The sequence below is a fragment of the Gnatocerus cornutus genome, chromosome 7, assembly GCF_029298725.1.
Source record: "Gnatocerus cornutus isolate USDA-ARS CGAHR chromosome 7, icGnaCorn1.1, whole genome shotgun sequence".
Lineage (NCBI taxonomy): Eukaryota > Metazoa > Arthropoda > Insecta > Coleoptera > Tenebrionidae > Gnatocerus > Gnatocerus cornutus.
Window position 1 is genome coordinate 7,706,743 of NC_142239.1, and position 12,531 is coordinate 7,719,273.

General features: G+C 31.6%; 2 protein-coding genes across 2 annotated transcripts; one reads left to right on the plus strand and one right to left on the minus strand.

Annotated features, from left to right (window-relative positions):
- The first annotated feature begins 10,197 nt into the window (after nt 1-10,197).
- On the plus strand, nt 10,198-11,598 carry LOC148170688 (uncharacterized). Its single transcript, XM_088042229.1, has 2 exons — nt 10,198-10,343; nt 10,413-11,598. The coding sequence occupies exons 1-2, from the start codon at nt 10,198-10,200 to the stop codon at nt 11,596-11,598; spliced, it is 1,332 nt and encodes a 443-aa protein (XP_087898355.1).
- On the minus strand, nt 11,573-12,246 carry LOC148170689 (uncharacterized). Its single transcript, XM_088041547.1, has 2 exons — nt 12,135-12,246; nt 11,573-12,072 (listed from the first exon to the last, which is right to left on the minus strand). Exons 1-2 carry the CDS (start codon nt 12,227-12,229, stop codon nt 11,658-11,660), a joined length of 510 nt encoding a protein of 169 aa, XP_087897673.1. The 5' UTR covers nt 12,230-12,246; the 3' UTR covers nt 11,573-11,657.
- Between the last annotated feature and the right edge of the window lie 285 nt (nt 12,247-12,531).

Below are 12,531 nucleotides of genomic sequence, written 5' to 3' on the forward strand. Positions count from 1 at the left end.
ACGCGTACATTTTAGATCTAAGTCCAATAAAATGACTCATCACATTGCTATTTAGCTCATCTTTCATCACCCCAGGGACCTTTTTGTTTACAAGAGGTATTGACCATTGATTGTTTAAAGGGTAATCACTTGTATCGAACATTTTAATATTTGCCTTAATTAAATCATGATAGATATTATCACATTGAAGTTCGTAGATAAGGCTGTCTGTGTCAGTATATAAAAGTTTGCAATTATTTTCATTAAACTTCTTTAACATGAATTCATAATGAAAATCATAGACACATACTTTGGAAATATCTAAAATAGACATACCAATGTACAATGGTTTATTGAATATAAGTTCAGTTTTTGCAAGCTCGATCGCGATAAGATTTTCATTAAAAATTGTACGATTTTGAAATCTGGGGCTGGATATTAAATTTTTTGCTCCGTATCTCCCTTCCCATTGCGATACCAATTTTACAATTCGATGTTTTCGGATATTTTCCATGGTTTTTCCAAACACTGCATTATTTGCCAATTTATAATTATTTTTTTCAAAAGTACTTTTGGCTTGTGCACGTAAATTTGTGTTTAGTTCGATATACGGTTTTAGCCATGGAGCTTGCTTGAAACTTAAAATTTTATGAATCTTTTTAACCACTAAACCATTATGTATCGCTTGTTTTAAATTCTGATAATGAAGAATGTAATTAGTTTTTTTATGTAGGGTGGTCATTAATTTAGAGATTTTTGAATTTGCTGGTTTTCGGTGTTCAGCACAAAAAGGTAAGTCTTTGTGCCGATCATGTATATGTTGCGGGTAGTCAAGATCGACTTCTAAAATGTAACCTGTGTTGGACTCGTTGGAAATATTTGTAACATCAAAATCAGTAACATCATCTAACCATTTAAATTCTCTATAGGGTAAATATTGCTGCATGGCCCACCCGTAAAGATTGTTGACATCCAAATACATTAGATATTTATTTGGTTTAGATGGATCATAATCGTCACCTAAATATTTATTATTTGCTTCCGAGTATCGATTGCAGCATTGATTTATGCCACCGCGAATACCTCTTTCCACAAATAATAACATATCAATATCTTTAAGAATTTCGAGTTTACATCCAGTGTATTTCAGCATACAATCCCATGTATAACCGGGTAAAGTGTAGTACCATGCGGGGTCCAAACCATACGTTTTATGCATTACTCGACGGAAATTTTCGAAAACATCGGCCAATAGTAAAATGTCAATTTTCATATACAAATCCAAGTATTCGCCCAAGTTGTTAATTTTGAATTGGGTCCAAACGTTTTGACCATGTTGATAATTTTCTTCGGAAATGTGCGAATCATTTAGTTTACTATAAAATTTTTCGATCGGTGGTAGACATGTTTCTGTTAATTTTTCAATTGAGTCGAGATAGTCGTATGGAAATACACCTTTGCGTGTGAGTAATTTGAAGGAATCCTTATCTAAGTCTTTAAATTCGCGTTTTAAATGTTGTAATTCATCTGCTTCTAAAGTCGATACTAATTCATCCAAGGATGCATTCATAAATCTGAGAGAATCAATGAACCTAAATTTTATATCAGTATTTTCATCTTTCAGCGTGAATGCAATGTACTTTTCTAGATTGATTGGCAAAAGTGTGATTTTTCCTAATTTTGAAATACCTTCAATGAGGAAATGACTATCATATCCCGATAAATTGTGGAAAACAATGGAAACCATAAATCGCTTTTTATAATTTAAATTACATATTGAATGAGCAAATCCTCTAAATACCGATGTAAAATGATCATGATCTCTTACAATGTTTTTTTGTTGTCTATCTTCTTCGGTAAAACATTTCCCACATATGTGACATAAAACAGCTGATTTAAAGCTTGGACTTGAACCCATAGGTTTAGCTTCGATTATTTTTTCAGAGACATTTCTTGCAATTTGTTTAAGCTTATTTGTAAACCACACAGCAACATTCTCACCACGATAAAAGTCATAAAAGGACAGACTATCATCATAGTTACATTTTAGAAATAGTCCAACACTGCACGCTTTATGTTGTTGATACTTGAAGGTTTTGGATGTATTTTCACAAGTTTTTTCGATAGGTTGAAGCACAGACTCGAAATCGCAGTATAAAATAAATGGTAATGTCTGTTGATTGATATAATTTTGAAATTCTACATAATCATATTTTGGAAATGAAATTTTACTAAAATTTAATTTTTCACATTGCTCCGAATGCTCTTTAAAAGTATCCTCCTTCTTGAAATAATTAAGGCAACGATCACATAAATAGACTTTATGATTATTTTTGTTTAATTGATTTGAAACAAGTCGAGACAAGTTTTTAATCCAACAATAATGATACTTTATTTCGGTGTTATCCACATCGGCATTATCTGGAGCCTCATAATCATTTAATTTTGGAAAATAAACGTTTTGGACTTGGAGCAAATTTACATGTTTTTCTAATTTTTTTTCTGTTAGTCTTACTGGAGCTACAGTATAATACGATGCTTTTGATTTAGTTTGATTTAATTCCAAAACGTACACGTTAATTGAAACATTATTTAATTTTTCAAATTTAGAAATTTGATTAATACTGACAGGAAATTCGATTCCCTTCATATTTAATTTTGATGACCAATGCGGATACGAATTAATCTTATCAGCATTAATGTTTGTGGGGAATAAGGCTGAGATGACGCTCCAAGAAAAGCACTCGTTATCATTATAATTTTTGACATTAACACAAGCGTGTTTATTAGCAATTTGTTGTGGAAGTCTGATGAAAGATGAACCATTCCCAATTTCACATTTATTTATATTGATTTCCAACGAAATAATTTTATGTAATGCCCAACCCGAATCACGAAGTTGAAAGTTTTCCAGTTTACTTAAAATTTTATCACTTATGTAATTTTGAAACCAATCTTTAATATTTCGCCCTTGATCCAACAGTCCATTCCTGGTGTTAAACGATTTTTCTTCAATAATTTCACTATCATCGTTTGGATTGTTTTTAATAAATTCACCATGAAAACATGCGTTAATTTTAAGCAAAGTAAATTTTTTAAGCAGTTTTTTAATGCGAGAATTAAAAACCGAAAATGCATCATTTAAAAACTGAACAATAGTAGTATAGGACGCGGGGTTCTGGGACACTTCGATGGCCTATGCCATCCGCATCTGTCCATGACCTTCATGAAGGTCATTCTTTGTCGGGTGAAGAAGTCTTCAGGAGCCTCTGGTATTGTTGGTCAATTCCGGAGGCTGCTGAAGAGGTGGTGTTGGTGGTTGTTGTTGCCGAGGTGGGCGTGGTCACCGAAGGGTGTGGTCACCCGAAGGGTGTGGTCACAGGTGTAATTAAAGGTGTTTTCCAGGTAGGTTGAAATCAATGGAAAAAAATGTATTTTTTATATTTACCTGTATCGCTTAGGTGACAGTTACCTGTGTTGGATTGATCTTTGAAAAAATGTGAAAGTGTTGTTGTGGATTTGTGTTGGTTTCGAACCGTGAACCTACGAGTTGTGAAGCCGAGACGTACGCCATGCAACAATGTGCTCCACATACGTTTGTTGATGTGAAAGTTGGGTAGATAACAAACAAATAATCGAAGTAAGTAGGTGGGTAGGTAGGTAGTTAGTTAGTTAGTTGGTTGTTTAGTTAGTTAGTTAGCTAATTAGTCAGTTAGTTAGTTAAGTAGTTCAAAAGAAAAAAGAAAATCTAAAGATAAACCAAGAAAAAAAAAAATTGTTTGGGTGAATAAAAAGATAAGAAAAAGAAAAAAAGGGGAAAAAAGGGGGTTGGAAGCGAAGCAACTGACTCGCCTAGCCTAGCCTAGCCTAGCCTAAATCTGGTATATAAAACGAGGAGATCTTCAATAATAAGTCAAATAACAATGAATCGAATGTGTGATTGTGTGTGTATTCAAATTGAAGATGAGGATGTCATCGAGTTTCCACTAAAAGGTAAAGAAAAATTGAAACGTGATGAAACTGATGATGATGAAAAATATGAAGTTTTAAAAAAATTGCATCAGATGTTGACAAATCTAGATACTACCAGGAGGAACCTAATACAATTATGTGATGTTATTTCAAAATTGTTAAAAAATGTAAATTTACCTCAATTATCACAAGACTCAGAAACTTGTTCTGATTAAGTCATCTTGCTTATCTTTGCCGACTCAAACTATAAAATGGTTGAGTTCATTAGATGATTGTTCCAGTCTGTTGTCAGCACTAGTTGTTAAAGCATAGTTTATAGAAATGTATTTTAGAAAAAATAGATCTGTTATTGCGTTTTTCGCTTGTGTTTTGCTTGCTGTAAGTTTTAGTCAACAGGGTCAATCAATAAGATTAGTACGAGTAGAGAAGTTTTCTCTGCCAGTACGAGATGATGGTAATTTTCATTTGTATGAAGTGCATCAGGATAAATTTGTGTTAAGACAATATCCAGCTTTTTATTTTGATTTGAAAGAATTTTCTTTTGGAACTCAAATTAAAGATTTAACCAATAGGACAGTTGGTACTATAATTGGTCATCACTGGAATTATTATCCGATAACCTTTAGACAATTAAAAATGTACTGCGGTAATTTCAAGATGGAGGACTTAGCAAAAGATAAGGAGATCTACTATCAGAGCCAAAGATTCAGCACTTTTGAAGACTTAATGCATGTATATGATAAAAGTCGTGACATGGACTCATGTTTTGTTTATGTATATTAAATAAGAAAATAAAATACACTTGAATAATTTTTAATTTGTTTTTATTTATTACTTATACAATGTTATTTTTATCAATCCAACTATTATGATTATCATCAAAACCTAACCATTTAACAAATACTTTATTTTTTTGTCGTTTTAGTACTTTTTCCACTAGATATACATCAGGATATTTAACTTTTTGTAATTGTTCTTTATAAAATGCACCTTTGATGTCTTTCTTATTAACATCTTGAAGTAAATATGTGGTAGGGTTTGTTAACTGTATTTTTTTAATTGAAAAAATTTCAGTAGACCAATTTGGCATGTATTTTTTATCAAAGACTCCTCTAATTTTAGAGATACGTACATGATCGCCAATTTTAAATTTGGAAGGTAAATTAACCACTTTAATGTGATTGTAGGCTTTATTTAATATTTCTTTTTCATGTTTTTGGTGTACATCAATCGGTTTCATTCCAATTGTTCTATGTTTAGAATGGTTGTATTCATCAACGACCTCCTTAAGTAAATCTATCCACTTATAATGCCCATAATAATTAAATTTTTTCCACATACGATTTTTTAATGTTCTATTAACTCGTTCAACAATTGATGCCTTCTTTTCACTGTACACGTTGTAATGATTAACTTTATACTTTTTCATTAACATTGCAAAATGTTTATTGAAAAATTCTTTACCCATATCAGTTTGCAGATTATTAGGTTTTACTTGTCTAAGTACAATTTTCATGTTTTTAGTGACTTCTTCACCAGTTTTAGTTTTCAAAGGAAAAGCCCATACAAATTTGGAAAAACAATTGATCACCACTAAAATGTACTTAAAACCATTATTTTCATTAGCGTATGGAATCATTTCAACAAGATCAGCTTGAAATAAATCATTCAATGATTTAATAATAACATGACGTCTTTGAAAATTGATTCGTGCTTGTTGATGTATTTCATTAACGACTTGTTTTTTGGCTTCAGTAAGTTTTGAAGAAACCATTCTTGTTTATTCGATGATGCCGTTTTCTTGTAGTTCTTCAATGATACTGATGATCTCGTTGCGATGTCCTGTATTTCCAGCTTGTTGAGAAGAAATTAATAAACGTAGTCTCTCTACCAATTCGTTTGGATCATTCCAATAAACAAAATCAAGTGGTTTGTTATTAACTTCCTTCAATAAACAACCACCTGTTGAGAAAGATTTAGTTTTATGTAGTGTTAATGGAGCAATTATATTTTTATATTTGAGTAGTCTGCTTCCATCGATTTGTTGATTAAATTGATAATATCTTTTGTGTGCGTTTGTTTTCTCGAGTATTTCTTTATACAGATTTAAATCTTCATTTGTATATCCTTGTGGATTCTTTTTAAATAACAATTCATATAAACCACGTGTGCCTCTATATGATTTGTTTTTAACAATTACGTTAGGACTGTTATCTTCAAATATTAATCGTGAATCTCCGATAAAAAATGCTTCAATGTCAGGATCATGTCTTACACCATATTTATGATCAAATTGATTTTCTGAATCATTTAACATTTCTCGTAAATATTTTCGAGGTAGCGGGGTGTATTGTTCATAATACTCTTCATATATATCATCTGTGATTCTAGACTGTTCAGGTGTTGGTTGCAGTGGTGGTGGTGGTGATGATTGCACAAAATCTTCTATCAAATCTTCATCGTTTGTAAACACATCCCCATCATTTATGAAATTTACATCAGATTTAATTTTTACTTTTCCTTTGCGTTTAGGTGTTGTTACTTTATCTTTGTCGTTGTTGTTGTAATCATCGTCTTCCTCTTTTAGAGTAGAGGGGAGGGGTTTTTGCTTATTTGGTTTACGTTTATCGTTGGAAACAAGATTTTCCAAAGTTTTTAAATGTTTTGTTATCGGTAAGAAAGAATCCTCTTGCATGAATTCACCTTCTTTCAATGACTTCAATTTTTTTTTAATAATTTTTCGTTTTTCAATAAGAGATTGTTTTAAAGTTTTAATGTCCTTTGGCATGATGTATGTAGCTGTGTGTGTGTGTGTGTTTTTGCACACAAAACAGGTATAGAAACAGGTCTGATCTGGTCAGGAAACAGGTCTGATCTGGTCAGGAAACAGGTCTGATCTGGTCTGGAAACAGGTCTAATCTGAGCAAGGTCATATGTCAATTAGCTTTTTATTCATTTAGTGAGATATAATGATCAAACCCCTGTCTATATCTTCCGTTAGTAAGATTACAGTCTTTAAATATGGCTAAAAACCCATATGTATCTTTCCAGCAGACACTACTGATGTCTCTAAACGTGTCAAAAGTCATATCAGTACCAACATGATCTGTATAGATATGCTTTAAGTTAAGATCATCCTGTTTGAATAAAACAAGAACATTTGCATTATCTCGAAGAAGATGTTTAGGAATTTTCGCATATGATTGACAAAGATAAAAACAATCGATATTGTTATGACGACCCATGCTAAAATATTCACGTATCACATTTTGGTTTTCACATGCTACATCATCAAATAAAATGATTGAATTTGGTTTAGCATCTGATGGGCTTGTTATATTTTCACTACTATTGTACGCATAGTAACCGATTCCTTTGATAGGTTTTAATAAATTTTCCAAATAAATATATTTGGGTTGATAGAGGCTCTTTGAATACACATAAAGATTTTCAAATTTCAATCCATTTGGATGTTCGATTAAACTAACAATAATATTTGTTTTTCCGCAATTTGATGGTCCAATAACTAAACATCGTATGGTTGATGGAAATAACACACCATGTTTGAAATTATGTTCTTCATTATGATTTAAATCATTGTTTTCAATCGGTAACAACACTTTTTGTTTAACAATCTTCATGATGCTATTGATGATTTTAGACTAAATATAAATGGTTAAACACTGTACTATTTATGTCAGTAGAAGAAGAACTAGTCATTAGTTTGTTACTGTCTCTCGTGTAGAAAAAAAAAAATGACTTCCCAAAGTGGTACCGGTTTATTAGATAAAACATTGTTTGCGATTCCACATGAACTTCATCTTCCTGGATATCAATTTTGTGGACCAAATACAAAGCTTGAAGAACGTTTGAAACGAGGAGAAGTTGGTATAAATGGACTTGATGCAGCTTGTAAAGATCATGACATTGCCTACTCTCAAACCAAAGACATAAATTTTAGACACAACGCTGATAAGATGTTGGCTAAAAGAGCACTTGAACGTTTTCATTCTAAAAACGCTTCATTTAAGGAAAAACTTGCTGCATTAGGGGTTGCAGGAGCAATGAAAGCCAAAGTTAAATTAGGATTGGGTTTATCATCATCATCATCATCTGATGCTAATGATTCAGCAACAATTAAACGATCAACAACTTGTACAAAAATTCTTAATCAATGTCTGAAAGAAATGGATAAGAGTATTAATAATCTTCAAAAAAGTAAGCAAAAACTTTTAGATTACAAAATAACTAAACCAAGTGAATCAAGAACAAAACCTAAAAAAACAAAACGTTTTTCAAAACCAAAAAGATCCAAAAAAGAAAAACCTAACAAACTTGATAACATAATGATTGTTAATGACTCACCAATGGATACAACAACAACAACAAGTACTTCGACTATGCAAAAAGCTGTAAAAAGAAAACTTGATACTGATGATGAACCTGAAATTAAGAAAAAAACTAAATTAAATAATTTGGAACGAGTTACACTTAAAGCAGCAAGAAGAAGAAAACGCAAATTGGTGAATGATGATGATGATGATGATGAAGATATCTCATCAAAACGAGTGAAACTCATTTAAAGCTAATTTATTAAAAAGTAAATTTTAGTTGTATTCTAACATTCAGTCAAGATGGTTAGAGTAAAAAAAGTTGCTAGAAAAAGAGTTAGTAAACAATCAAAGAAGAGGAATGTAAAGAAAAGAAAATCAACAAGTTTTCAACAAATTACTAAAAACATTAGACAAAATATTCGTAAAAGTAAAGCAAAAACTGTAAAAGATGCTATTTTAGTGGCACTAAAAACAGCATCAAAAAAGAAGAAGAACAACAACATTAAAACTGCTCGTGTTATAAAGATCCCAAAAACCGGTGGAATTTTGCCATTAATTCCTATTTTTGCTGGTCTTAGTGCACTTGGAGCACTCGGTGGAGGAGCTGCTGGAATTGCGAAAGCCATTAATGCAGCAAAAGAAGCTAGACAAGCATTAGCCGAATCTGAGAGACATAATAAAACGATGGAAGCTATTGCAATGGGCAAAGGTTTATTTTTAAAACCATACAAAAGAGGATTGGGTCTTTTTTTAGATTAAAAGGGCTACCTAAAAGACCCTTAACAAATCTGGATATTGAAAAATTTGCAAAAATATATAAAATTCCTTATTTTCGAGGTGTCTTTTCACGAGATGTTCTTCCGAAAAAAATACGTCACAACGAATCTGGTGTTATTAATTTGGATCAAAACAGCGGAAATGGAACACATTGGGTAGCTTATCGGAAACAAAGTAATTTAGTTGAATATTTTGATAGTTTTGGTGATTTGCAACCTCCACAAGAAGTGGTTAGGTATTTTAATTCAAATGGATTTTGTCAAATTCTCTACAACCATAAGCGATTTCAAAAATTTAATACGTATAATTGTGGTCATCTTTGTTTATCTTTTTTAACTGAATAAATAAATAAATAACCTAATAGAACATTATTTTAACTTAGTTTAATTTCAGTTGTACACGCATCAAGATGTCTTATCATTTTCTTTTCAGTGATACAACATCCATTTTATCAATGGATTTTAATCCTCCTATTGAGTTGGAGAAAAATTGTGCTTATGAAATTGGTTTGTTAAATTTTAATGTAAATAATGCAATTCCAAATGTTGATAACACTAATAATATGTTTTATTATGGTGAAAACAACACTAGCATCGCAATCCCAATTGGTAGCTATGAAGTGCAAGACATTGGTGAATACCTGCAGAAAGCCTTACTTTTAAATCAGAAAAACGGAGAAAAACCTATACATTTACAGTTGAAAGCAAATTTGAACACATTAAAATGTGAAATAAAATGTGATAGTGTTGTCGATTTTTCAAAAAAGAATTCCATAGCATCTTTGTTAGGATTTTCAAAAAGAAAACTTACAGCCGATAAACTACATGAATCAGATTTTCCTGTTGACATAATAAGGGTAAACTTAATTCGAATTGAGTGTACTTTTGTAAAAAATTCTTATTTAAATGGAGCTGCTGAACATATCATCTATGCGTTTTATCCTAAAGAACCTCCGGGTTATAAAATTATTGAAAAACCTGTAAACGTGATCTATCTACCAATTAACACAGATTTCATTAGAAACATAACTCTTAAAATAACAGATCAATTTGGTAAGTTGGTCAATTTCAGAAACGAGCTCATCACGACAACATTACATTTACGTAAATTAAATCAATAGTAAAACATATAAAAAATGGTGATTTGTTTTAATGTACCTATTAACAACAACAACAACAACAATAACGTGCAATATAAAAACGTTAGTAACGTTTCAAAAACGTTCATTCACAACAAGAACAGTGCTCCGCTAACACCTGAAAATCGAAAATTTCTACAATCGTTAGGACTGCGTGTGAAATAAAAAGTTATGGAGTTGTTAAATGTGACTCAAAAACCAACTATTGACAGTTCAATAACCAACTTGGAATGGCATTCATATCAAGCATATACAAACACTCCACTTAAGCATAACGATGAATGTCGAATTGGTATTCAACAACAGGAATTACTCACAGTGCCAGGATTAAGTGAACTTCATATTCAAGGAAGATTAGTAAAACATGATGATGAAAAACTTGTATACACCAAAGGAAAATTGGTGAATAACTTTGTTGCCCATCTATTTGAAGAAATTCGTTTTTTACTGGGAGGTGAATTAATTGATCGTGTAAAAACTCCTGGTATTACCAGTAGTTTGAAAGGTTATGTATCTTACACACCAAACGAAAGTACTGCTTTGATGAATGCTGGTTGGTTTCCTGTTGATGACGTAAAACTTGTTGATAATACAACAGGACAATTTGATGTATGTTGGCCGCTTTCGATGATACTAGGTTTTGCTGAAGATTATAAAAAAATTGTGATAAATCTTCGTCAGGAACTCGTTTTAATTCGTTCAAATTCTGATTTAAACTGTATTATTGAAACAACAGGCCTTGAAAAAGCTCAAATTTTGATTGAAAAAATTACATGGAAAGTGCCTCATGTAACAGTATCCGATTATGAAAAGTTAAAAATATTAAACATAATCGATAAAAATATTCCTTTGGAGATTGTTCATCGAAAATGGGAACTTTTTACTTATCCACTTTTGCAAGAAAGTCATTCCTTTAATTGGGTGTTGAAAACCTCAACATTTCTACAAAAACCACGTTTCATCATTGTTGGATTTCAAACTGATCGAAGAAACAATTTGAAAAAGAATGCAAGCAATTTTGATCATTGCAATTTGAGAAACATGAAATTGTACTTAAATTCTCAAGCATATCCATATGAAAATTTAAATTTGGATTACAAACACAACAAGTACGCTTTGGCATACAAAATGTACACACATTTTCAACAAGCTTATTATTTTAATAAAAAACCAGTTTGTGAACCATTATTAAATTTGGAAAAGTTCAAAAAGGTTGCTCCATTAATTGTCATTGATTGTTCATATCAAAACGAAGTAATTAAACAAACCACCATAGATGTTCGCTTGGAATTTGAAACTGAAGGAGATATAGATGCTAATACTGCAGCTTATTGTTTGATTCTGCATGAACAATTTATCACATATGAACCACTGACAGGTCGTGTCCGTTTATTGTAAAAACATTTTATAAATTGAATTTTTGGAAAAATAAAAACATTAATTATCTGCTTATATTTTTATTCTAACCCATCGAAAAAGTTTTTTTCTGCATCGGGATGTTGACGATGATTGACGGGTTCCTTTCGTCGTCGATTCTTGCACTGCTTTTGAGAAGTTGAAGGAGCATTATTGATGACAACTACATCATCCATCAAATCTTCATCTTCTTCTTCGACTGGTGGCTCTATGTACACCCGTTTCTTTGGACTAGTTAGATTCTCCACTTCGTTGACATCTTCTTCAACGAGGTTGAATCTGAAGCGTCTCACAACGCTTTCCAAAATCTTGAATTCGGCTTCATTGTCTAATTTTGTGCGAATATATCTAATTGGTAAATTGCCAAATTTTCGTTTTAACGAACTGCCTCGAGGGCAATATTTAAGGGAAACAAACACTTTGTCTCCCAAACGTTTAATCTCGAGCACGCCATATCTGAACATACACCAAACACATGAGTCAAAAAATACTAAGAAAAAAATAATAAAAAAACTTACTGGAATAATTGCTTCATTACTACCGTAATATGCTCAGCAGGCAGATTTTCAGGATCTTCGCTAAACACTACAATAGTACATGGTGTGGTTGACATTTTGGTTGTGGTGTTGAGATTCAAACACTGATGAAGAAACAGAAAATTCTCGACGCTTTTATAGTATGCAAACTAAAAAATGTTGATAATTTTTGTTACAAAATTGTAAGGTTAACTGATAAAAACATGCTGACAGAATTGATGAAAAAAAAACACACCAATAAATATCAATTTTGCACTTACGCTGCATTAATTTGTTTTTGCAAAATATATGGAAAAACACACACCAGTTATCTTTATTTTGTTTAACATTTAAGAAATGCAAATGCTGCTTAAATTATTGGGAAAAACATCTTTATCAA